Genomic DNA, 25,637 nt, shown 5'->3' with positions numbered 1-25,637 from the left:
CTCTCTACACTCTCTTGTTGCCTCTTTTTTCTTGCCATTAATAGTCGCATGCGAACCTTGGCTTCATCTCTTCTTCAAGCCTGTATACCCCCTTCAGTCATCAGTGTTGCTCATCCTCTTGTTTTTAAAGCATTCTCTAATGATCAAGGGAATCCTGTGAGAAAAAGCAGTGCCAGCTAAGCTCAGCGCGTCCTTGAACAGGCCAATCACTTCATGCATTAAATGGCAAGGCATTTATCTGAGCACTACAATGGCTGGGGACTGGGAGAGCACGCGGTCGTGCTTTCGAAGGAAAGCTTTGTTTACAAATACAGTTCCTTCCACGGTTGTCTGGCAACTCTTGATGTTTGTGCATAGCCTATCGCCACTGTTGTTGGATGCATGCCCGTTCGCACAGCTACGTTATCTCGTTCTTTTTGATCCAATCTGCCATGCTGACAGCGCAGTCCCAATATCAAGCTAAACTATTAGCGAGTAGTATTGACACTACCGAGGGGGCAAGAGCCTTTTCCTGACGCCAAGCTGATCCGTGCTGCTATTTTTCAAAACCACTGGCTTGGATGTAAATGGACATCTAGGCATAGACAGGACTAGCGAGCTTGGGGTTAAAGGGGTTGCAAACAGACGCCTTTCTTTTTGGACTCAACCCATTACTTGCATGGTCTTCTAATAGTCAAGTTAACCCGGCTAGCTAGAAGCAAACATCCTGATGCCTACTCCCAACAACTAATATTGCGGTCTTTTTATCGGGCGCTCAGCTCCTAAAATTGCTCTCTTGGAAAGCCACTATGTTGGCGCCAACATCAGCATCAATGTTTAAAAGGAGGTCAAACCTATATAAAAATGGCATGGACCATTCTTCCTCTACTATCTGCCAAGGGACCCAGAATGACCTCGTCCAAATCTATCGCAATAGGCATCCTCGCAGCCCTGTCGTGCGCTCACACAACGGAGCAGAATCTTGCCCTTCAAAAGCCAGGCTTTAACAACGCATCGGCCGAGGGGAGATTCGACGAATCTTCATGGGAGCTTATTGGCTCTCGAATCTCGATTCTTGACGCAATCGCCGACAGCCCTGCGCTTGAAATTACACATGTTGCGTGAGTTGTACCTTAGCGATATGTCAATTGTCGTTGTTAAGCATGAATATCTTTAGTGTTGTCAACTTCAAATCTCCTTGTTGCGGTCCCCCGTCGGCTAGTCTTCAGCAACAAGCTTCCATCATCGAAGTTGGGTCAGGCAGGGTATACCAACCCAGCTTTGTGTGGCTGTGGAAGGATTGAAAACCTGAGTGGGAGAACAAGTAGTCCATGGCAGCGATTGTGACCGGATCACCGTGGCGACCCTGCGTCTTAACGCATCTCCACCTCCGAATTACCCTATCGACCCATGGCTCCGCGGCGCCAGTCCTGTCTTTAGTGACATCACTAGATGCTGCCCCGTCACTCTTGCATACACTGAAACACCTTAAACCATTCCAGACACTGAATGATATAACGATGCCGCGCCTCATACAAGACAGTGTAGTTTTTATGGGTAAGTTAGCAAATTGCCCCATGCGTCTTAAACCATGTTCACCCCCAAGCAAAAGCTTTCGATCAAGCAATCAAGTTCATTCAGAGAAGAAGTCCGTTTCAATATTAGGCTAACCCACAAACAAACAACGCCCCTACAATCCATTTAGGTTGTGGTGCCTCAAAATCTGCCATCCCCGTTAGCCAGTCGTTCTACCAAGTAGTCCCACTAGCTCCACATCGTCCTGGACTTCGGCTTGGTTGGTGAGGACTCGACGAGCGTACCAATCATTCTCCAAAAACCCTAGCAAATGGGGAGCAAGGGAACCATTCTTTAAGAGCTTCTTCACGGTGGGAAGCAGCTCGTTCCAAACATCTTGGGCCTTTTGCCCTTGGAGAAGCACCAATGCCCGAAGCTCGTCATCCTCGTTTTCCCTGACCAACTCCCACAGATCATCCACCTCATTATCGGAGCAAAAAACCTTCCCGGACGACAACCATGTTTTTGCTGCGACGATCCGCCCAAGTGACAGTAATCGACGGACGGGCTTGGCGGAGATAGACTCTGAATTCTGATCTGGTACTTCAAGTTGAAGCCATGTGTCGAAAATGCCAGGGTCCAATATCTTCTCAAGCTGCGCCCATAGCTCCTTATGTTGAGAGTTCAAGTAAGATTCAAGATGGCTTTTCCCGAAAAGTTCGCTCAAGCCTGGTCGACCGAATGGCGACGCCTGGTAAGAAGAGTGCAATAATTGGAGTATGCCTACATCTTTTCGTTGGAGTGCCAAATCGGAGGCTGTCTCCCCATTGCGATTCCGTCTGCAAACATCTACGCGTTTTGTCTCAAGAAGTGCCTCGACTGCTTGGGTCATCTTTTTCTTCACGGCGTTCATGAGCGCCGTGTTACCCTCTGAGTCCTTTGAGTTGAGATCATGAGTATGGCTGGCAAGAGCCACCACTATTTCCTCTTGCTTCTTTTCGCAGGCAAGGTGGATCGGTAGCTGGCCATGATTGTTTTTCATATTTGCAGCGGCACCATTGTTTGCCTCGACTAGGAGTTTGGCGACGTCGAGTCCATCGTTCCAATAATAGTCCCATGATCTGTTGATGAATTCATGCAAAGGTGTGTTGCCATCGGCGTTCGTTGCAGTGATATCTGGCTGCTTCAATTGATGCAGTAGATGGCGCGTGATGGAGACCCTTGACCCTCTGCTCGCAACATGTAGGAGAGAATCGTCATTCTCGTATCTCTTTGTGAGCGGCGCATAGCGTTTTGCGGCTGTCGAATTACAGTCTGGCCGCGCCGCATCTGTCAAGCCGAGTGTGAGGTCGTGGAAGTGACTCTTTGACAGAGCCCAGTTCAGAGCGACCTCAAATTGTGAAAACAGCTCTGTCCCGGTAACGATTTCATAGAGCAACTTATCTGGTTTCAAGTTGTCCGGCAAATCTTCAACTGAGATCGGGTCGCACAGGGAGAGGAGAGCCCGAAGTGCCTCTGGCGATTTGTTATTGCTGTAAGATCCGAGAAGACGCGAAATTGTGTCACCAAGTTTCCCACTCTCAATGAACCTTGTTTTCATTTGATCACTAGCAGCACAGATAACCAGCCAAATAAGCTCATCATCATATGTTTGGATGGCATGGTCCAAAGCCGAGTCATCCCTGAACCCAAAGGCTTTCTGAGCCCCTGTCTCAACCAGGAATTGGCAAATGTGGTGCTGTCCGTGTTTCGCTGCCAACCGAAAAGGTGTCCATCTGCCTTTGGGCCTGCTTGGTGCATTGGCATCGACCCCTTGCTCAAGAAAAGCTTTTACTTGCTCCAAGTCTCCATTGGTACAAGCATCAAAGATGTCCCGTGGTCTAGTTGCTCTTCGGTTCGAAAACAAGGCCGAGGGCTCGGGCGTAGGATGACATCGTCGGGTATGACTCTGAAGATCAGATTGAGATGGAAAGCCAATCATGGCGCGATAGCAGCCTCCATTGGAGCACCTGAAAGGCCTCTCATGGCGCTTGACGTGGTCATCTCGGTTCTTCCAACTTGAAAACCCAATTCTAAAGTTGTGACAGTTTCGTTTCGGGCATTTGAAGCAAGACACCCCATTGAGCATGAGAAAGATGGATCTTGCGTTGTCGTCCAGGTCTGAAAGGCGAATGGATTCCATAGCGTTCCGGATGGTCGAAATTCGGCTTTCAAATGGGCACTTCCTGTCGTTGACGAGGCACGCCTTGAGCATTTCTTCAAGGCTCTGCATAGTCACCTCATCCCCAGATGATCCGTGGTAGGGAATCTCGTAACATTCAAGGGTGCGTGTTATCCGAGAAATGAGCTTGGAGAGGGTTTCGGCTTGGAGTGAAGATGAATCTTTGGAAATGAGGGCAAGATGATGAGTCCATGATGCCACGGCATAATCCAGAAAGCTGTAATACCCGGTTTTTGCGAATTCTTGGATAGTTTCGGCTCGTGGCCCATCTTGAAATGGTTGGGATGCCAGATACTGCGAGCAGAACACTGTCATGCTGGCATGTGTGTCTAGTAGATTGATACGTCCCGTATGGACAAGATAACTATTGCGAAAAGGTGATGGTTAGAATGTAATGTCCTTGTAAATGGAAGACACTGGCTTACCCTCCTGCAGTGTTATGGACAAGCCTTACAACTGGCTCTCGTACTTCCCCTTCCGCTTCATCGGGTAGGTCTTCTTCGACAAGCGAGCTGCAAAGAGCCTTGCAACTGTCCACGCGTCGGCGTCCGGGAATGCATTCCCCACGCTCTGGGTCAATGCAAAACAGAGATTGGATCTCTCTCCAGTGTAGCGGCCTGGCTGCACATGTCATCCAGCCAAGAATTTTCGAAGCAGCAGCCTTTTTGGACCTGCTTCCATGATCAAGAACGCGAATGACAACACGCTCATAGCTATTTGTAGAGTTGTCAGTTCTGGTGTCATTCAAGGATAGTGAATAGGCTTACGCAGCTTCAAGATCCTCTGGGAAATTTTGTGTGTCAAGTTCTTCGTCGAGTTCACTCTGAGAACCTTGTTCCATGAGATTATCCAGCACAACTCTTGCATATAGGAAAAAGCCTGCTGGAATATCAGCCATTGTGTTCTTGCTTCTACGCAACCTTTAAACTAACCATTTGATGAAGCAGACACTTTTTCAACAATGCTATCCCGCTTAGAGTCTGTCAGGAAGAATCTCTCTTGGATCCTGGATGCCTTGGACTTAGCATATGCCTGGATGTTGTGAAGATGTCCCGCATCTTGGTCCAACCTGATGCTGGGGTGTTCGGTCAACTCCTTTTCGAGAAAGTTGACATGTTGGCTCGACACCAAGACTCGGATAGGGTAGCCCTGCAAGCGAGCCTCCGAGATCAGGTTATTTTGAATCCAATCAATAATCATCCGAGGCTCTTGGCAAGTACCCCGTTCATCTTGACACTCATCAAGTCCATCTAGGACGATGGTTCCTCCTTGTTGAGTAGCAAGGCAATCTTGTACCGACTCTTGCAGCACAGGAAGAGATGTCAAGTCAGATTCGCTCGCTGAAGACCACCTTTCGCGCATATAGTCAACAGCACTATCTTCTTGATGAATGAGCTGCTTGAGAAGGGCGCGAAGCATGCCGCCCATCGACCTCTTGTCCTCTTGGCGGCTTTTGAAATAAAAGTAGAGAATTGGTCCCTTCAGCATGTCTTTTCGGGACTGCAAGTAGTTGACAACACGTGAAGTCAGAGTGGTTTTGCCTCACAATATGTCAGTACCGACCCCTTCGCCTTGCAGTCCTGGCTCTACTAACCTGCTCCCGGCATCCCATGAAGGTAGAGCACCTGTCCGCTGGAAGATTGAAGCCACTTTTTGAATCTTGGTTCGTGGAGCACCCAGTCTCCCGAAGGAGATGAGAAAAACTGAGAGAAAGCAGATCGCTGATCATCTTCGTAGTTTCCGGGGGAGAGTTGTGAGGAGATGGTGCGTCGTGCCTGCAAGAGGGAATCTTTCCTCTCCTCGATCTCTTTTCTAGACCTCTTCTCTAAGTCTGCTTCAAGTTGCCTTGAAATGTTGCTGAATCTTGCCTCCACCATATCGCGAAAGTCTTGAGTCTCACGACGACCTTCTTGAACTTCGACGACAGCAGCAGTGAGCTTCTCGTCAGACAAAAGAATTCTGTGACGCTTGAGACTGTCGATGATGGGCTTACAGCGTGTCTTGAACGTGTTCCAGGCACAATCGAAGTATCTCTTCCAACCTGATTCTCGTTAATAGCCGGTATATCCCAGTGGAAATAAAAGGCAATCACCTGTCCTTGAAAACACTTCGAGAGCTTCTTTGTGAAATTCAAGGATATCATGAAAACAACGCTCAAGAACCTCTCTGAGATAGGGATAGTTCTTAAACATCTGTTCGTACTGGCGCAGACTAGGGATGACTTCTCCGATTTCGACATATGTATCAAGCAATAACTCGAGGGTTTCGAGTCGGTTGCTCGCAATCTAGTTGCGTGCTGTTAGCGCCAACGTGGCCTTCTCGGGGATGGGTTACAGGTACCATCAATGCGAATTTGATGGGGCCCTAACAGCATATTAGTGACTCGTCACAATATCGGAGGAGCAAGACGGATATTTTATACCCAAACAAAAGCCACGACTTCATGGACGTTGAGAAAGATGGTGACAAGTTCTTCGACTTGTTTCATTCCGGCCAGAAACTTGGAGAGCCGCTTCATGTTCCGAAGTTTCTTCTCCGGGCCGTATCGATCCTGTATGCTCTTAATCTTGGCCTGGACATCCTGAAGGCTGTTGAAAGAGAAGTCTTTCTGCTGCTCCGGCGTGAGGGTCGTTCGGAAGCCGTCCAGGGCCCTCGTGAACCCATCTTTTTCGTTGGTGGCCATCGGGGGAAACCGGAGCCTGATTTGATGGTGCTGAAATCAAACTCCAACTTGTCGTGAATCCAGGTGATTCTAGTTCGCTATTCCCGAGGGGATTCATGAAAAAAACATGTTCCTCTTCATAAGAGAAGTGTATAGAGAGTTGAGATGAGAAAGAGGAGTTTGGCTTGACGTGGCATCCTTATGATCAATGTTTGGTGAGGCACGAATGGAGGCGGCGTTAAGCCTGAGCAGCCTCAAAATGATGATTGGCCAAAATGATGCATGCCAAGTCAGCAAAGCCTCCGTACAGCCCCTGCGCCGCATGCAGGCGCACCGCAAGGCTCTCAGGGGGTTGAAAATGAGCCATGCACGAAGGGGGATGGCGTTGAGTCTCGTCACCGATTTTTCCCTTCGGCATTTCCACCTTTCTTTATCAGTCAGCACCTAAAGATGTCGAACCTATGCAAAAGAACTCACTATGATATTATCCAGGAGAACTTCGGCGCTTGTGAGGCCCCAACAAGCTCCAAGAGAGCTCGAATCAGCGCCAAAGATGCGGCTGGGTGAGTACCCACAGGAGTACTTGAGAAACCTGCCACGAGTCTTACAGGCAATAATTTTGCGCTTACAGGTCGTGCTACAGAGACGATGATGTTGCGATGGTAGACTTGGTGTCGCCAGGCCCGTTTGAAAGTATCTGCTACGGCGCTGTACGTCATCTCTCATTTTCAAGGCTACCAGAATACCCAAAACCATGCCTTCCTCTCTTTAACGGTATGGATGAGTCTCTAACCACAACGCTTTGAAGATGTGTGACGCCAAGGCACAAATCGATGCCACCGCCATACCAAAGAATTTCCATTCCCCATGGAGCCGTTTCCATGTCTTCAACATCGTTGCCGGCAAGGACAATTACCATTTGACCCTCGGTGATGGGCAGAGAATCGGTATTCTGGATCAGATCAGGGCGAGACAACTGGGGTCGCTGGAGAAGTTCTCAAATCTCACATTCAAAGCTATATGTCCAATCTCGACGATTGGCCGAGCCAGCGGCAAGAAACGCATCATTGATATCTCCGTGAATATTCTTGGGCCCGAAGATCTCACCGATGCGGTGGGGGACGCACTTGCAGCCGCATGTGCCTATCTCCAGCATCCTTGTTCCCTCGAATCCGGCGTCAGATACATCAATCCCCATTACCTCTGCTTTGGTGAAGAACTCGCTGACATGAGGGCACATATTGGCCCGGCGAAAACGGACCCCAAATCCTCACAAGCCAGTGAAGAACTCAACCGTCTTCTGGACTCTCTCGATTGCACATCCGCCATTCCTGCCAACGAAGGTAGCGAAATCGAACAGGCGCTTATCTTGACTCCACTGAAGAGGTATTTCACTTGCTTCTCATAACTTCAGGGATACTAAGTTGTGCAGCCACCAGAAAGATGGCGTTAGATTCATTCTGAAGAGAGAGAATCCCCATTTTTGCCGCTCGACGGCATCAGAGATCCGGGGTTTGATTGGACCACAGTAAGGCCTTTACAGTACATCTCTTTATCTCGCACGACTGACAAGATGTTATCAGGTTCTTTTCAAACTCGCCTGAGTTATGTTTAGGTGGCGTCATTGCAGACGTCATGGGACTTGGCAAAACATTGACGACTCTAGCGGCTATCACTTGTTCGAAACCAGCTACTCGAGATTTTGAGACGAACCTCGACTCGTCTCCTCCCAGGCCCACGGGAGCAACTTTGATTGTTGCAACTTCGCATCGTACGTTATCGTTATCCCTCCTTCTTCCGTCCCAACATTCCCGGACTTATTCCTTTATATAGAAGTTCTAAATGTCTGGCTATCTGAGATTGAGAAGTGAGTGTCTCCAAGTTGCTGGAGAGTGAGACCTGACTGTTGTACAATTCAGACATTTGAAGCGAGGAGCCTTGAGAACCGCAATATTTCATGGCGATGATCGTGCCAAGACCGCCCAAGACCTTTTTAACTACGATGTCGTTTTGACGACTTATCCAACTCTTCTTGCCGATTATAAAGGTCGTCAAGTTCTTCAGAACATTGTTTGGTTCAGAATTGTGCTTGATGAAGGTGACAATAGCCCAAAACCCCTGATCCCAAGTCTTCATTTCCCCTTACTCACATCACCTACAGCTCATTACGTTCGAAACCACTCGACACAGAGGTTCAAAGCCATCCAAAATCTTCAAGCCAGCCGAAGATGGTGCTTGACAGGTACTCCAATCCAGAATTCCCTCGATGACTTGCGCTCTCTTCTCAAGTTTCTTCGCTTTCGGCCCTTTGATGAACACTCCTTTTTCGACAAACACATCGTTAATCCGCTAAGGGAAGACCCTCATAACGGCTTCCGAAATCTCAGGATTCTCCTCAGAACCATTTGTCTCCGTCGAGGCGAGACCTACCTGGACCTTCCCCCCTACGAAACAACCGAGGTCAAAATCTCGCTTACACCAAAAGAGATGGGACTCTACCAAGGAATCCTCGCAGACTGTCAAAGGCAATTCGACGACGTGGTCAGCAAAAAGTCGAAGGCCAACAATTACACCATCCTCTTCACCACGATCATGAAACTCCGCAGGCTTTGCAACCATGGCAGTTTTCACGTTTCCAGTCGAGATGAGGCTCTCTGCGAGTTCTGTTGTGGAGACTCCAAAGAGACAACGACGTTCCTTGACGGACTTGAGACGTGCCCTGAATGCTCCCGGGCTCTGAAAAGCTCAAACAGAAGGACACTTGCTCCATCGATGAGACAAGAGTCATCACTCTCCCCGGCACCTTCCTTGTCTGCCACGGGCTCCCCGAGCCGGGTATCTAGCCCTGCAACTCCTGGGCCAGGGGATGGTTTGTTTGGTAACTCCACAAAGCTCTCCTCGGTGATTAAAAATATCAGAGGTTCGCTTCCTGGTTCTAAAAAGTACGCTCCCTGCCCCTCAGTCCATCCCCAGGACGAGATACTTACCGACATACAGCATAGTTTTCACGGCTTGGCGATCGACGCTGGACCTTCTTGAGCGAATGCTTACTGAGAATGGAATTCAATGTCGCCGGATCGACGGACGAGTCAGCATCTCTGATCGCACGGAGCGACTATCGGAGTTTCAATTTGACCCTGACAACAGAATTCCTGTGCTGCTGTTGTCGATTGAAACAGGGGCTGTTGGGTACGCCCATCCTCATCAAACTCTATAGCTTCATGCTAACCTAGCCAGGCTCACGTTAACGGCAGCTGACCGTGTTCATATCGTGGAGCCACAATGGAATCCTTCAGTTGAGCAGCAGGCCATCGGAAGAGCTCTCCGCATAGGACAGACACGCAAAGTGACGATTATAAAATACATCGTGCAGAACACTGTGGAGGAGGTATGACTCTGACATTGTTTATGAAGACAGTGCTAACATTGATCCCAGAACATTGTCACTCTTCAGAAGAAGAAAAGCGGCCTGGCCAAGTTCTCACTGGATAGCCGTGCGGAGGACACCCAGAATGAAGGGCTCGACGTAAGGACTAGCAACAATCGAGCGCACCCCCAGTTACCAACGCTAATTCTTTTCAGGACCTCAAATTTGTCCTTGATAACTAGCTTTGCTGCAGAGCCAGCGCGGGGGAAGCCATGGAGTACTTGCACCCATAGACGTGATAGAATACGAGCAGGAGTCTGGTGGTTGTTCTTGCGTTGATGGAGCTTAACCTGTTTAGTCATTCTCTGAAAAAGACTTTCAAAGATGCCTCCAGCGCTCATAAATTTGTATCCAAATATTGCTACTGTCAGTGTTCAAATTCCCCGGCCAGTATTAACGGCTTCCAAGTCCCGGTGAGTTGAGGATGATACCGCGGTTCCAGGTTGGGGTCTCACGTCAGTTTGGGGCCTCAGAATCGAGCGGTCATTTCAAGGAAAGGAATCCTTACGCGTTCCGAAGATGCCGAGAAAATATCTGCATTGGGGTGCCAGTTGAACATATTCTTCAGGTTACGGGACTATTACTAACACGTAAGGATTGGCAGTTGAGGAGGATCATCTGTATACCACAGCCACATACAGTACCTGGCGAAGACCAGCGATTTCGTCAGCATTGTGAGATACGATACGCTGATAAAGACGCCAAGAGCCATCAAAACGGCCCACTTTGCGTATATTTGTCCCATTCTGGCAAAGTGCTGACATCCCAGTTGAGTCGCCACAAGGAGTGCTACGCCGCGCGGTGATCGGCTCGGCCTTGAGATATAAGAAGACTCAGACAAAAGGTATAAGTAGTACCAGACACAGCTCTTTTTCTTTTCATTAGCTTCCAACAATCTATCTTCTTTAACTACAATCATCAATTATGGCAACCTACTCCATCCCTGAAGAGTTCACCTCTGAACTCGAACTCGTTGACACGCCCGATACCCGCTCCACCAAGGACATCCTTGCTGAGCTCAATCAGTATAAGCCTGTCACTTCCGAGAAGAACGTCTGGGCTTTTTGGCATGCCGGTCTCGATGCTATGCCCTCTTGGTGCCAGCGCAACGTCGCCGATTGGGTTCGCATTTGTGGTCCTTCATGGACTGTTCGCGTCCTTGACGTCGTACCCGACTCGCCAAATCACGCCTTGAAGTTTGCCAGTCAGGACTTGTTGCCCGACACCTTTGTGAAAGGGACCATGGACGGACCTTATGTTGGTCCACACTCTATGGACTTTCTCAGAGGAGCTCTATTGTTTGGGCATGGCGGTGTGGCCATAGATGTCGGGTGTGTCCTACTACGAAGCATGGATCGTGTGTGTTGGGACCTTATCACGGATCCTAAATCGCCGATTGAAGTAGCTGTGCCTCTCATGTATGGACAGACAATCGCCAATCACTTCACTGCGTCCCGGAAAGGCAATCCCTTCATTGAAAGATGGTAACCCTCCTACTTAGCCCCTCCATTGGCATTTATTAACAACCTCGCAGGCATAAGCTGTTCTTGCATCTTTGGGAGGGCCGAAACAACTACGAAGGCATCAGTGCAAACCCTGCCCTCGCCTTTGTAAGGGACATTGATTTCAGCGAAGCCGCAGACTGGCCCTGGGACTTCAAGATTGGCCCTCAGCATGTTCTTGAGTACGTTTCGCAGGTCATGTGCTGGCGCCGTTTGACCATGCTGGAGGACGCCGGTGATGGATTTAATGGTTCCAAGTACTGGCAGGAGAACATCCTCGGCATTGACGCTCGTCATGAGAACTGGGCTGCAGAGGACGCCGTCGGTTTTGGTTCTGGTGCACGACTGTACGAGTTGTTCAGTCTCCGGGTCGATTCGGACCCAGAGACGAAAGACTACAAGGAGGCGTATAACTTGGTGTGGCTGCTGTTGAGATCAGCCAGCTGGCAGAAGATCACGCATGGAAAGGGACTTACGCACGCTGCGGCGCTGGGAACGCTCTGGGATGAGAATGAGGGCAAAGATAGTGCCCCAGGAACCTTTGGTGAATTGCTGCGATGGGGTTCTGTGCATCTCAAGCAGAAGCGAGATGTCATCTCCACCAAGCCTACAGTGAAGTCCGCGCTGATTCTTCATGAAGGTCTGTATGGGCCGTCTGAGGCGGGAGCGCAGTAGAGTGGAACTTGGCAGATACAACTCCAGCATCCATTGCTTGTATGGGAAGTGTTGACTTAATTACACTTTGCAATCATGCAATTCTTCCCCGTGAAAATGGAGAAGGCTTGGGGTAATATACATGCATTGCTCAGCCACGAGTTAAGAACAGTCCCACGTGCCGGCACCGTCACATTCACCAGATATCTATCCATGGCTCGAGATGTCTCCCCTCCAATATGGTATGCGGCTAAATGATGCCTCGTCGGTTGGGAACAGGGACATTCGCCGGTTCCAGAGATCAATGTCGAATTGAACACGGGTTCTGAGTCCAACGCCCGTGGGGTCAAGACCGTTGATATCGAACCGTCGCTTTACCTCATCACCCGTGTAGCCGTTCGTACCGAGTCCAATATCCGAGACCTCTTTGGTGGCCGGGTAGCCGGGGCCGCCAGGGTTGATAAATAGGTTGCCGTTGCGGTTTTCGGGTTCTTGAGCTAGCAGCTTTGCCATTCCCAACTCAATCTTTTCGCCATCCAGATGGTCCCAGTCCAGAGGGACGAAGAGTTTAGCACATTGCAAGCCTAGAGTGGGGAGAATTTCAGAGCATAGTCCCCAAGTGATAGAGCTATCAGCTTCTGTGTGAGACAAGGCAGAAACTAGACTGGCAGCGAGCCATGCAAGAAAGGTTGAGGCAATAATCGGCATTATATGTATAATTACATTAGCACATAAGTACTTAGAAAGAGGCCTGGGATTTATAGATCATCAGAATGCGGGGAAGGCCTCTAATCTTTGATCAATCTAGCCTCGGGCATTTTGTTTCTATTTACGACTTTTCTGTCCCCACACTCACCAGTTCTTATCAACATCTTCGCCGTCATGTTCCCTGTTAGTGTTGCCGACTCTTTCGGTGCCGAGGCAACTTAATCGACAGCTGTGGAACGGGTCCAAATCAGCCTAAGCTTAGAACGAGAAGTGAGGTCATCGGCAGACATTAGCCGTGAACCCTTGGATCCTAGCACGGGTCGCGTAAACAACGCGGTTGACCCGGCATGATTAGCTGCCGGTGCTGACGCAGTCAGATCATAGGTAGACGAATCGAGCTTGAAATGGTTGATCCATTGCCATAGACAAGCAGGCTTCAACAACACATTAATAATCAAGAAATTAGTAATCTCACGCAGGCTTCGAGTATATATCTCAAAATTCTCCTCATTGTTCGATTGCCAAGCAACCATTGTCCACACCCTCACAGTCCTGTTGCAAAAGCCCGCAAATCACTATGTCATCTCAGAAGCCAAAGATCAAGGCAGTCTTCTTTGACTTCATGGGAACCTGCCTTGATTGGCACAGCAGCGTGGTCAAATCGCTCCCTCCAGCAATCCCCAGTGCCGAAGCGTCCGACCTTGCTCTCGAGTGGCGGAAGCAGTACTTTGTCTACAATGAACAGCGCGTCCAGCAAAAGCTCGATCCTGAGGATATTGACATCTCACTTGCACAAACTTTGGATGCCATCATCGACCGGTTTTCGGACTACAAATCGCACTTCGATGCAGATGTCAAAAAACGGCTGATCGAAGCGTGGCACACGCAACCAGCCTGGCCAGAAGTCAAAAATGCTATCCAGGTTCTTCGGGAAGAGCTAGATCTTGAGACATATGTTCATGGCAACGGGACTACTCGTCTACAAGTCGATCTTACTCGCTTCTCGGGGTTGAGCTTCAACATGTTGTTCTCAAGTCAGTTACTGGGCGTGTATAAGCCCAACCTGGCTGCTTACAAAAGGGTCCTTGAACTTCTCAAGCTGGACCCAGAGGAGGTGGTGATGGTTGCGGCCCACATCTACGATTTACGGGGCGCCAAACAGTGCGGCATGAAGACTATTTACATCCATCGGTGGACGGACGATGTTGACGAAGATATGGAGGTAATCAAAAAAGAAGTTGATGTCTTTTTGGAAGACATGACCAATCTCCCGGGTGCCATCGCAAGCATCTAGATGAGGGGCAGTGTCTCCATGTAGCTGAGCATTATACGTCAAAACAGGTATTAATTGCAACGCGAGATGCATGTATATATGCAGATAATATTGTGTCTTTCTTGGTATCATGTTTCCCCCTTTCTCCTTGATATTCAAAAAAAATTGTAGGCCATGACCAAGCCAATTAAGAGTGCTGGGCGTGTATTCCAGCCAAATGAAGAAGTCAGAATGATGCAGTGTTCATAAGGTATGCCCCGTCTCCGATTAAAGTAGCTCGCACTCACGAAAACACCACCGCCATAGCCACGCCGGCCACAGACATGGCTGTAAACACGCGAGCTTTGCAAGACGAGGCTACAGAGGTGGCTTCGGGTGTGGAAGTACCGCTTGAACTCTCGGTTCCACTTGTCTCGCTGCTTGCAGCCGTTGCAGAAGCTGCAGTTTCGGCGGTCGACTGCGCACTGGCGGACGTGTCCTCGGTCGAAGCAGTTGCAGTCTCATGGGAACCAGAGTGTGTCGCAGCAAGAAACTCAAGGCCTTCTGTGATTGTCACGGTCGCGTAGCCGAGTCCGATCAAGTCTTCCTCTTCCAACTCCTCTTCTGACCCAAAAGTCGCTGTGGGGTGGCCGTCATCGTTGCCCCCGATGTTGATTGTAGTGCATTTTTGAGCAACAGTCCCGCTCATCTCGCAGTGCATCGAGTACTTCCAGGGATCAATGGAATCACTGATGTAGAGGTCAAAGTCACCCGTCCTGGCGGCACCGGGCGGCGGGGTCTCACTGGCCCATGGACCCAACGTCAAGGCCACATAATACAGGCTGCAGTCGGTGTTGTCGCGGCTGTCGGGCTCCGGGGTACAACCTAGGAGGTAAGTGGTAGCTGAGGGTTCAGCCCCGACGACCTTGACCACCAGGGATTCTGTGGGCTCTATCCAGAGGAGAGAAGTGACGAGAGAGGAGGGCATTTTTCATGCTATCCCAAGAAAATACCCAAGACGCTGGAATGAAAACCAGAGTCCCGGCCCCAACAAAGTGGGAAGGTCGGGCTTTTGTTCCAAGGAGAGACGCCGGGGCCAGTTTCTGTTGGTTGAGGAGCGAGAATCGACCCATTTGTTTTATTTCGGTCGCGATTCTTTTCCGATGATTTGCTCGTGAGGGGCCTTGATCCTGGTGAAGATCACACCAACATCCTTGAAAACACGAGATCTCAGAGGTGCTATACGCTATACGATGAGGAAACTCCATCGCGCGGTGATTACTAGAGTCGTTCCTTAGTAGATAAGGTATTCTCTTGTAGGAATATGCTATTTCTTATAGTAGGCCGCTGGGGGAGTTTATCTAGCAAGCCAACTAAGATCAATGGCGACTGGCGTATGTTAAATACTACTTGCTTTTCAGGGGCGACAGTATGGATAGATAGGTATTCTTTATCCTAAAGGAATAGGAAGCTAATTCGCTCCTGGGCTGCTAAAAATAGAGTCTCAGTGGGGCAAATGGGGCTTCATCCAGCAAGTAGGAATTGAATTTTCGGCCCGATAGTGAGTACATGTGCTAGAGTGGTGTCTTCCCCAATGAGTATGTATTTCTTAGCTTTCACAACCCATTTCCATAGATGATCTCTAACTCCTACCCTAAACTTGTCAGAATCTCAAAGCCGTTCTGGATTTCTCAATCTTGAACTAGATAAACACACAAGTATTGTCCAAGTTTATAGAGGCATGTCTATGACGCTGGTCTTCGTCTCGATGTCACCAAGCTTGGAGCAACGAATATGGGGAACGATGAATTGCGCCAAGAAATAAGTCCAAAGTCGCTCTCGCTTGATAGCGAGAGTGAGTGTACCGGAGATATTGAGAAGGATGAATGTTCTATTCTTGTTAGACTGTTTGAGGGGGGTGGAGTTAAGGTCAAAATAAGCTCTGAAGGCTTGGGTATCCACGTGGGCGTCAGGCTGAACTTAATCAGAAGGTTTGAGTGGTGACGTCGATGACGCTATTCGCGGTCGGAAAGGAAAGCGCGTCCGTTTCGCGCAATGCTCCTGCTGATGAGCCGTGTCTGGAGCTCGTTGAACCATCAAATCATCAAGATACTTGGTCTGGTGGTCTAGTGGTATGATTCTCGCTTAGGGCAAACCCGAAAGCAAGCTTGCGAGAGGTCCCGGGTTCAATCCCCGGCCAGACCCTTCCTTTTGCCGTTCATCGCGGCGGAAAACAGGTATTCCTTTTTGCCAGCACAACTCCCGAACTCTTGATGGACTCGGATGCTCCATCATTGGTGCTAGCATTGGCCTGCAATTCCCGGCTGCAGGAACGGCTTTCTCGCGGATTGGTCGTCCGCTTACTGCTTTCGCAGGCCGCGCATTGCTCCTATTTGATCAACTCAAACAGGAATGGGAATCGCAGTTCAAGCATGTCCTGGTCAATTTACATCCCGAGCCTGTAAACTTGCAGGAGACCATCCAATGCCATATCCCGGCATACCAACGCGGAAGGTTACCATCCAGGCCATGGTTGCTCACTCAGACAGGTCACACATTGGATGCAATCCTTGAGACTTCAATTGGGCCTTGGTTGAGTGCAATTGCTAATTCATAATCGTTACGTCTATATGTCATAAAACTCTAAAGGATATCTCGCTTATAAACACAAATACGCCATAGTCACCAAAGACCCTCCAACAGCCGCATACAAAAACTCCGGAGTTAATGACACACCCGCCGACATCTCCTCAGCGTTGCTAAAATCCCCGGTATCACTCAGATACGTCTTGTCATCGGGCGTCGCGGTATAGGAGTCTTCGTTGTACGTAGAGTTCAGCGTCACAGCTCCGACGATGTCGCCCGATTCAAGTCGGATGTGGGTGTCGATGATCTTGTCTGCCAGCTTGTCTTGTGAGACGATGATTTCTCGTGCGCCGCGGATCCAATCACCGTAGCCGCCATATCCAGAGTGTTGTCCGTAGCAGAGGTTGAGGCCGTTGCCCTCGACTTCCACGCCGGGGAGACTGCCCTCCCATCGATAGCACCAGGTGTTGCCGTGGTCATGACCGAAAAACAAGCCAATGATACCAGGAATAGTGACAAGAGCCTCGGTGAAGGGCTTATCCTGTCCACCATAGTGGCAGTTGTCTGTATCCCTGGTGCCGTTCGCGCACCATCCCTCGCCTTGCTGCGCGACAGGTGGATCGTAGTTGAGACCAGGTTGCTTGTTCTCGTCGATGCCGACTTCGGTCTGGATAGACATGGTGGCGTTGATAGGGATGTGAACGAATGCGAGCGCGGGAATGACCTTGTTGTACTTGTTGACAAGCTCGGTGTTGGTCTCGTTGAACCACGTCACGACGCTCTCGTCAACCCAGTTCTCCTGGTCGTCGCCTTCGTAGTAACGTCCACCTCGGCTATCGAAAAACCACAGAAGAAGCTCGGGAGTGCACTTGTTGGTGTTTGTGCAGTTCGATGCGTATACGGGGAGGTAGTAGTTGGAGGTTCCGGCGTCATCGTCGTCGACCATGGACTTGGTGCGCGCTCCAGGCCACATCTGTTCGCGCTCGAGAATACCCTCGCCAGTGATGTAGTAGTTGTGGTCGTGGTTACCATAGGTCGATGCCCATGTAAGATTCCGCTCGATCATGGGCGCGACGATCTGGTCGATGTAGTGGGTGCTGTTGTGCTTGAAGGTCGAGTCGCCGTTGATGAGGTCGCCATTGAGGACCACCAAGTCGGGGAGCTCGTAGTCCAAGACATCGCTTATCACTTCCACCGACTTGGCGTCTTGAGCTGGGCCTGTTGTTGATGCAACTGTCGCGGGTTAGCATGCGCCTGGTCAGTATGACTTGGAATACTCACGTTGGCCAAAGTGCATGTCGGAAAAGACTGCGATCTGAAATGTTCCATTGGAGGTGAACTTCAGAGGGGCAAGGTTGTCATTGTTGACGGCGCGAGGGATGCTAGCCGCGTGCGACAAAGCAAAGAGAGAAGAAGCTACTGCGAGTGTTCTTGATGCCATGGTGAAGCTTGTTGGTCAATGTGTGTCTGATGATCTCCTCCATCCCACTGAAGGGATGAGGGTATTTACATATCGTGAGGTCCATGGTCGAGACGTCATCCTGTGGCGAGGTGATTAAAAAAAAGAGACGACCCCATACCGCGAGACTGGGACGCGGGAAGCTAAAGTGGCATGCGTAGGGCTTGGCTACGCGGACTGCCGCGCGTTACTAACGCTGAGACTATCACCAAGAAGCGCCGAGGTCGGGGTCAAATGGTGACGATTTTTGCTTGGGAGGGGGCATTTGTTAGGCGAGCCGCGAGACCTGGCATTCCAGAGTCCGGGGCTATTCCTCTTGTATCCAATTGGGGCATATTCTCCCGTGTCTTGACGGCAAACCTTGCTCTCAGAGGCCCTGTCCTCACCTTCAGCAGACGCATCGTGACGATGTCCCCTGTTGTTGAACCTTGACGGGATGTGGGGAGAGGCTTGGCGCATGGCGTCTGTAAGCCTCGTCATCCACGGGCAACTAAGCTTAAACGGAGCTGTCGGCCGAGTGGGCTCTCCCACTTTCCCGGCGGCCTTAACAACGTTGAAAATGGACGCGTAATCCAATAAAGAGGCTATTGAGGCGGTAGTTGAACTGCAGGGGTGAAAAGGGCTAGAGCTTGGGATGGTAACGGAGCACGCGACAGATTTTTTAGATGCTTGTCCACGCGGCATTGGAGTCTGGGCTTTTGCTGAGCATGATCAATTTGACTAGCAATGGGTTATGGCTTCATCGAAACTGGAGAATGTACTCAATCAAGGCCATGCGCCGACAGAACTGAACAGCACCGCCCACCGTCAAACATTGCATTGCGTCGTCTCACTCTTCAACATGGACTCTGAAGGTGATGAATCCTTCTACACTGCATCGATTTTGCGGATTTAACAGGGGGTGCTATCACCGTTAAGGCTTGGCGTATTACTCCCGAACTCCGAACCATGTCACCACAAATAAGGCGTCCCTTGATGATCATGACTCGATCTGCTTAGAGAGGACTTGAAGGGTCTTTACCGAGGTACGAATATTGTCGGGTAGCGCTGCGACGCAACGGAAACCCCGTCTTGGCTTCTCCCTCTCCTTTCACTGCCTCCCTCACTCAGCCCTGCTTCACACGCGAGTGACATCCTGTCACGCTTGTTTTGCGGGGCATGCTTCATCCCACCGGCTGCATTTTTTTCTTGCTCCATTGACCTGGTCCTTGTCCCGCGCGGGTATGTCATTGTGGGCAGCTTTGCGGGACATACGCAGCTTGTTGAAGGCGCCAAGGGTTTTTCTGCAGGTTTTGCATGGATCACCTGTTGACCACGAGAGGGCATTCGTGCTTGGAAAGCGATTGATAATCTCGTGAAAAGCTTTTCGCGTGTAGGGTAAGTATTTGTCGCCGTTCACTCGCCTTCCACGGGCGCGGTCTGGGCTGAACACTCCTTGGATCGCCTTCATCTACATTTCCTCTCTTTCTATTGCTGCGAGCATAGGCCGACTAGATCCTTTTGGGTGTTGCTCAGGAACGGGTTTTTGATCGTTGCCTAGCTTCGGCAATGCACATTTCTCGTATTAACCTTGCATCCCAAACCCGATCAGCCCTACCCGCCTCAGATCACCGATACGAGCGGTAATGGTTCGTCCAGTCACGTTCAACTACAGAAAGAAGCTCTTTAATATCGAATTATCGATATACGAAGTAGGTTTCGCCGTCGGCCATTCAAATTTCACAGCGACACACCGACAGCGAGTAGACTTCAAATTGGCACCAACGCATGGACATTCATTACTGGTCCGCTAAGTTCATGTGCTATCATCCAAATATGTAACATGACCGTTAACCTCGTGCTGACCCAAGCAGCCCGAGAACCGTCACAGAAAAGAATACGCTAGCCTTTCCCACGCTCTCCATCCGCTTAGCACAGACCGAGCTTGGTGGGCTCGCAGTCGCCGTTGCTCTTGTCGCAGCCCTCGTAGGCCTGGCACTGGACCTTGGGGTAGCAGTTGTTGGAGTAAGTGGCCTGTCACTGTTAGTAAAAACTCTTGTGCTCAAAATTACGCTACGTACCTTGTCGCCGAGGTTGGTGTTGATGCCCATGAGCTCACCGCCGTTGACAGCAGTGGTGCCCTCCATGTGCACGGAACGAGCACAGTTGTTCTTGCAGTTGCCGCAAGATCGGTAAACCTTGCCATAGTCGTTGGCGTAAAAGTTGACAATGTTTACATGGCCGCAACCGTTGTGCTGAATAACCTTATCAGAGGCCTTATAGGCTCCTCCGCCGATAATGTTGGCGGTTCCGTCACCCTTGATAGAGATGGCGTCCTCGCAGACATCCTCGAACCAGACGAACTCGAGGTTGCAGGCTCCGAGACAGTAGACACCTTCCTTCTGGTTCTTGCCGATGATGACGTTACGAAGAGTGGCACCCTCTTCGAGAACGAAGACGGTGTCAGCCTCACCTGGGGGTGTTAGTGTTGGCCTGTAGTGTTGATGTCAAGTCACTTACCGCCCTCGCTCTGACCAGTGCAAGACTGTCCACGGTCATACTTGACCCAACCAGCATCAAAGGTCTGGCCAGCCTTGATGTACTGAGGCGCGCTCAGAGTCTTGGAGTCGGTTGGCGTAGGAAGGCCACCCTCATAGCCCAGGCAGGCCATGGCCGCGGGGAGAGCGGCGATGAGAGAAACAAGGCTAGCGGAATGCATGATGAAATCGGTGACGTAAATGTAAAACAGATAAAACACCGATCAACGGGTTGTCAGAGGATGCTGTATGGGAGACAAGGCAGAAGACGGGATGAAAGCGTGTGGGTTGAGGGTCTCAGATATGGGCAACCATAGCCTTATATCGACATTTTCATCTACACGCGGCATGAACTGACAATTCGTCTTGTCACGCATATTTCCGCTCGGTAATAATCTCTTGAGGTGTGTGTTAATTAAGGACTAGAATCTGACGTTGCTTGTGGTTTCAGTCGCCAGTGTTTCATGCTGATTGTTTCGATAATAATTCCTCCACTCAGGTAAGAGATGCATGTTCTTGTCCTCCACCGAGTAACTCCATGATAGGCTGCCCTAGGATTGAACCCTTGTCTAGTAGTCCACACATCCCGGACGTTAATGGGGGGTGGATGTTTATTCTGGTTAAGGTTATCCATGAAAGAGTTTAGTGGACGTGGTGATATTCCAGCAGTAGAGTTGCTCGACTTTGAGGATCAAATGCCGCTTTCGGAGGCCTCAGAGATGTTGGTGCGTCATATTAGCTGATTGGGTCGGGTAGAGGTGCTGCGAATCGGATGTAGAGGTTCCTTGCGACTTCCGGTAGATCATTGCCTGTGGGAGATGGTGTACAAGGGATCTTCGGTGGTTATCACTTGAATGAGCTGACAGGTCCGTGACGGAGGATGGATAATTACCACACGGAATGAATTTCTTCAAGGATCATTGATTCGTGATCCATGCTTGGTACTAGTCCTTCGGCCGAGTTGCAATGGCGACTCCGGCTTTAGCCACGGGCCATCGGGCAGTAACCCCCCCGCGATAGGTCCCGAAAGTAGTTGAGTGTGGCTAGAGATTGACATAGCCATGTGACTACCTGTTTCTGAGTTTGACCGAGCAGTTTGAGGTAAGCGTATCTGTATATGATCTCTCGTGACCTCTCGCGGCATACTACGCTGGACATGGCCTGGTTGGGTGGTTACATGCTTCACACCGGAAAATACCAGAGGAGCTTAGCCGCACTACGGAAAAGCATTTCGATCATGAGATCTGTTAGCAAGTGAAATGGTATTAAGGGGCCATTGAGCTTAAAGATTACCCCAGTGGTAGTCCCACTTCCCGATGAGCCCGATTCCTTGGTCGACCTTGAAACCATTCTGGGCAACCGGGTGCTGTCCCTCCGTGAAATGTCATCTTTATCTTCCTATAGGTGGGAAATAACCTTAATTGATGTATGCGTACGTGTATCCCACAGGGACAGTGCAGGGAGGGTGACTGTAACCTCCACATAGGTGCATCGATGTTTGCTACTAGAGAGCCTGTCTAACCATGGGACACAACCCCCGAAGCCTGTAATTGAATTACATACTCTAATTAGTTACGTGAAATTCAATTGATGGAGTTATAGAAAAGTTGACCGCTTTTGTCCTTGGATCTAATAAAATTGGCCCCCCTTCATAAGTGGTAAGAGGAGTGGAAACTTGGAGGACGCGCGGCCTGGCCCGACTGTCGGTGACGGGGATAATCTTTTACATCTTTCCTATATCTATCACGTGAAAAGCAGGGTTACCAAAGAGAAGTCAACGCGTCCACCATCTGAGCTGGTCAATTCCATAAGGCCATAGCGACAACCACGATACAAATAAGCGTAGTGGAACGACTATAACGACTGCCAACCGACTCAGGCCCTCCCATTTCACCCTCAGTCTTGTTATACTGCCCAACCAAGGCTGGAAGTTGATCCCCGCCCTCCACAAGCACTACGGCCATGCCAACCTATCTCAACATCAGTTTCTGGGATGGCACACGTCAATCGAGGAACAGCTCACGACAGCATGCCATTGAAGATGACAATGGAACATCCACGCACCGGGGTTATCGGTCACATAGCTGTCCGAGGATGCATTAGCGGCAATGCAGATAGGTAGCTCCATGCAGAAACCTACCGAAGAGCAGCCCAACCCTGTGAAGGGAGGCCAATCGTGTCACGGTATGGAGGATCTTCAAGGTTGATGAGGTCCTTCGGCGCGTCTGTGACATCTGTGTACGGGAAATCTCCCACTCCAGAACCCAAGAGCCAGAACTTGTGACCATGGAGGTGTATCGGATGACCCATCTGCCTTTCATGTCAGTATTCTACGTCACTGCCCTCTTAAGCCATATTTCATAATGAAGAATTAGACGCACTGTATCCATGGACTCGTTTGAGATCCTCATGATGATGTCAATGGTAGAATTGATCGGCAGATGTATAGTCGTGTTTGCATCCCAGCCTGAGGAGTTTTCCCCGTAGATGAGAGGGATTTCCGGCTCCATGAATGGCATGCGATCAATTACCCAGGTGACAACATCAGTCTGACTAACTGTAAATGACAAAGATCTGTTAGACGCGCCTGAAGGAGGTGCTGTGCCGTTCTCGAATGGAGAGAGCGATGAGGGGTCAAGGAGGGCAGCGTCCGCTTTGGCTGATCCGTTAATGTACATCCAGGGCTCGGCTGGATTATCCATATCATTCGTCGCGGTACTATCGTCTGACTGCCTGAGTTTTAGTAGGAAATCACAGCCACGGGGGAACTGGGACACTCACTTCGTATGACACGATCGCTCGACCTTCCAGGACCTGCTGCATGTCACCGCTGGGAAAAGTAGCGAATCTGAGGTAGTAATCTCCTGGAGATTGGTCTAGTTTGATCATGACGGAATACCGCTGGCCGAGCTCCATGTGGAGCACCTAACTCGGTGAGTGAAATTGTGTAGTTGACATGGTTTATAGACACTCACGTTGACTTCCTGTATCTTGGTATAAAGACCATCAGCAGCATAGACAAACATTGAATGCCCGTCCAAAGAGACCCTCAAGATACTGACTGCACCCGAGTTGACGAGGTTGAAAGCCAACCAGCCCCTCGACTGATCCGCTGGAATGACTAGGAAGGGTGAGGTTGTGTTGGTGCAGTTCTCTGGTGGCAGTGACGACATGTTGAAGCCTGGATTGAACATCATGGGTGGCATGCAGCCTCGGGGGCTCAGAGAATCCATTCCAGGCATGTCAGGCATGCCCGTTGATGCCGGAGGAGTAGAGTGATCCATGGACATAGTGGAAGACGGGCCTGGCGTATCCGAACTCATGGGTGAGTCCATAGACATGTGATCCATATCGCGTCGTTTCATCATATCCATGCTTGACATATCTGGCATTTCGGAGACGGTCGCGGATGGTCTAGACGTAGTAGTCATGTTCTCAGGCTCTATGCCAAGCCCAGGACCTGCCTTAAGGACACTCTCTGGGAGACATTGGACCCTTCCTCGACCATTGGCCAAGATGCTGTCGACACATGACGGGAAAGCGCCGGTCTTGATGTATCGTGCAAATGTAACATCCGAGAGCTCATGCGTCCAGTCATTCAAAAGGATGTTTGTTGCGTTCTGTTCAGCGGCCAGGAGCGCTTGGACTTGGTCGTCGTTGCGAGCGAGCGTTTCGAACGGGCGTTTACGAGATTCGGCTGGTCGGATGAGGAGCGGGCCACGGATAGCGTCGTTGTAGTAGGCGCGGAAGTGGGAATGGTACCAGAAGAACCCGTACTCGGACGATGTGGAAAAGCGATACGTAAAGTTGCCTCCAGCTGGGATAGGTTCCTATAAGTTAGTCAGTAGGCTAGGTTACTGTGGCCATGGCATGGGAGCGTATCATACCTGTGTAACGCCTGGTACACCATCCATATCCGGAGTTCCTCGAAGCAAGAGTCCTGGTCGGGGGAATTATGCTTCAGTATCGACTGACTGTACTGTGGCGCGGGTCAAAGGACAGAACTAACCGTGCCAGTGAATCGTGGTCTCGACGTTGAGGTCGTTCTGGACGAATACTTCGATGTCGTCTCCTTCGTCCGCGTCGATCAAGGGCCCAGGATGCTGGCCATTGATAAGGTATACTTCGCGCTTGAATCCATCTGGCAGTAGTTAGGGTCACTGGTCCCATCCTTTCGTGGACACAAAGAGGTAGGTAAAGAAGCTAGCCACTTGCCTGGAGAACTGACAGCGCTGTGAACTGTAAAGTTGAATCGGCGTAAGGCAGCTTGAGTGCCAAGAGTATGAAGGGCAAAAATAAGAAATGCTACCAGCATCTCGACGCCGACTGTGTAAGGGAGAGAGATAGAGATTGATGAGCAAGATACTGGCTTAGGTTTGGTTGCAAAATGTCGAAGGGAGTTCTGCAGCTCGTTAAAGAGGAGAGCTCAGGAGAGAGCTCAGATAAGAAGATAAATTTGGAACAACAGGGGCGCAACACTAAGCGTTATTATTGCGGGAAACAAGCACGGCCTGGCCAAGATCTTGATACGTATGTCATGAGCCGTTCTAGAACCACTGGCGATTTACTTTGGGCGCTACGTAGAGGATGAGCGATTTGTGCGGCGCCAACCGAAACGGGCGAGCGACAAGCTACAAGCCACACTACACACGCAAGTACAAGGAATTTGCTGCGGTCGATCGTGATTTTCCCTGCTGAAACGCGGTATTTGTGCGGTTTTTAGCGCTGTCACGGTAGCAAGGAAGATCCGTGAAGGTCGAAGTGTAAACAGGAGATGTTGAGATACTGGATTGCATGCTCGCGTGACCACGCCCATACGCTCCGCGTCTGTCTGATTCTAACCGTCCATAATATATATTAGAGATCCCGCTTGGCTGCATGGGAGGCCTTTCATGTTCGGACCTCTAAACACTGAGTTGTGTGATAATGTATTTACTTCGCTATATTTATACCTACTAACGCTGTATCTATACAAGTTACTAAACCCCTGATAAGAGGATATACAAGGTAATACCTAATGTTAAATATACTTTAAGTATATTAATAGCTAAAATAATTATGGTTAAGAAATCTTAATAATTATAAGTTTTATATAACGTATATGATAAGCAAGTGTCACAGTCATGCAAGTGTCACAGCTGGACTGTGCATATAAA

The 25,637-nt window shown here is 49.9% G+C and overlaps 7 protein-coding genes and 1 pseudogene across 8 annotated transcripts, besides 1 other annotated feature; 3 read left to right on the top strand and 5 right to left on the bottom strand.

Annotated features, from left to right (window-relative positions):
• Positions 1-1,714: 1,714 nt before the first annotated feature.
• Positions 1,715-6,398, bottom strand: NCS57_01375600 (uncharacterized protein; the record flags this gene model as incomplete). The annotated part of the gene is made up of 8 exons (XM_053063380.1): positions 1,715-4,079; positions 4,141-4,428; positions 4,483-4,597; positions 4,648-5,256; positions 5,310-5,756; positions 5,808-6,000; positions 6,056-6,079; positions 6,138-6,398. 8 exons carry the CDS (start codon positions 6,396-6,398, stop codon positions 1,715-1,717), a joined length of 4,302 nt encoding a protein of 1,433 aa, XP_052906713.1.
• A 429-nt stretch (positions 6,399-6,827) lies between these two features.
• Positions 6,828-9,986, top strand: NCS57_01375500 (uncharacterized protein; the record flags this gene model as incomplete). The annotated part of the gene is made up of 11 exons (XM_053063379.1): positions 6,828-6,940; positions 7,009-7,087; positions 7,186-7,763; positions 7,810-7,905; positions 7,961-8,148; positions 8,211-8,244; positions 8,297-9,319; positions 9,375-9,566; positions 9,615-9,765; positions 9,814-9,903; positions 9,960-9,986. 11 exons carry the CDS (start codon positions 6,828-6,830, stop codon positions 9,984-9,986), a joined length of 2,571 nt encoding a protein of 856 aa, XP_052906712.1.
• Positions 9,987-10,728: 742 nt separating this feature from the next.
• Positions 10,729-11,981, top strand: NCS57_01375400 (uncharacterized protein; the record flags this gene model as incomplete). The annotated part of the gene is made up of 2 exons (XM_053063378.1): positions 10,729-11,288; positions 11,339-11,981. The coding sequence occupies 2 exons, from the start codon at positions 10,729-10,731 to the stop codon at positions 11,979-11,981; spliced, it is 1,203 nt and encodes a 400-aa protein (XP_052906711.1).
• Positions 11,982-13,203: 1,222 nt separating this feature from the next.
• On the top strand, positions 13,204-13,962 carry NCS57_01375300 (uncharacterized protein; the record flags this gene model as incomplete). The annotated part of the gene is made up of 1 exon (XM_053063377.1): positions 13,204-13,962. The coding sequence occupies exon 1, from the start codon at positions 13,246-13,248 to the stop codon at positions 13,960-13,962; it is 717 nt and encodes a 238-aa protein (XP_052906710.1). The 5' UTR covers positions 13,204-13,245.
• A 262-nt stretch (positions 13,963-14,224) lies between these two features.
• Positions 14,225-14,908, bottom strand: NCS57_01375200 (uncharacterized protein; the record flags this gene model as incomplete). The annotated part of the gene is made up of 1 exon (XM_053063376.1): positions 14,225-14,908. The coding sequence occupies one exon, from the start codon at positions 14,906-14,908 to the stop codon at positions 14,225-14,227; it is 684 nt and encodes a 227-aa protein (XP_052906709.1).
• A 1,671-nt stretch (positions 14,909-16,579) lies between these two features.
• NCS57_01375100 (Metallophos domain-containing protein) lies at positions 16,580-17,947 on the bottom strand (the record flags this gene model as incomplete). The annotated part of the gene is made up of 2 exons (XM_053063375.1): positions 16,580-17,739; positions 17,788-17,947. 2 exons carry the CDS (start codon positions 17,945-17,947, stop codon positions 16,580-16,582), a joined length of 1,320 nt encoding a protein of 439 aa, XP_052906708.1.
• A 1,926-nt stretch (positions 17,948-19,873) lies between these two features.
• Positions 19,874-20,663, bottom strand: NCS57_01375000 (Pectate lyase; the record flags this gene model as incomplete). The annotated part of the gene is made up of 3 exons (XM_053063374.1): positions 19,874-19,978; positions 20,026-20,417; positions 20,465-20,663. 3 exons carry the CDS (start codon positions 20,661-20,663, stop codon positions 19,874-19,876), a joined length of 696 nt encoding a protein of 231 aa, XP_052906707.1.
• A 1,799-nt stretch (positions 20,664-22,462) lies between these two features.
• NCS57_01374900 lies at positions 22,463-24,620 on the bottom strand (annotated as a pseudogene). Its single transcript has 7 exons — positions 24,491-24,620; positions 24,369-24,421; positions 23,457-24,311; positions 23,263-23,406; positions 22,863-23,210; positions 22,622-22,791; positions 22,463-22,565 (listed from the first exon to the last, which is right to left on the bottom strand).
• Positions 22,463-24,620: a sequence feature.
• Positions 24,621-25,637: the final 1,017 nt, after the last annotated feature.

Source organism: Fusarium keratoplasticum, chromosome 12, assembly GCF_025433545.1.
Source record: "Fusarium keratoplasticum isolate Fu6.1 chromosome 12, whole genome shotgun sequence".
Lineage (NCBI taxonomy): Eukaryota > Fungi > Ascomycota > Sordariomycetes > Hypocreales > Nectriaceae > Fusarium > Fusarium keratoplasticum.
This window is presented reverse-complemented; position numbering and strand designations above follow the sequence as displayed.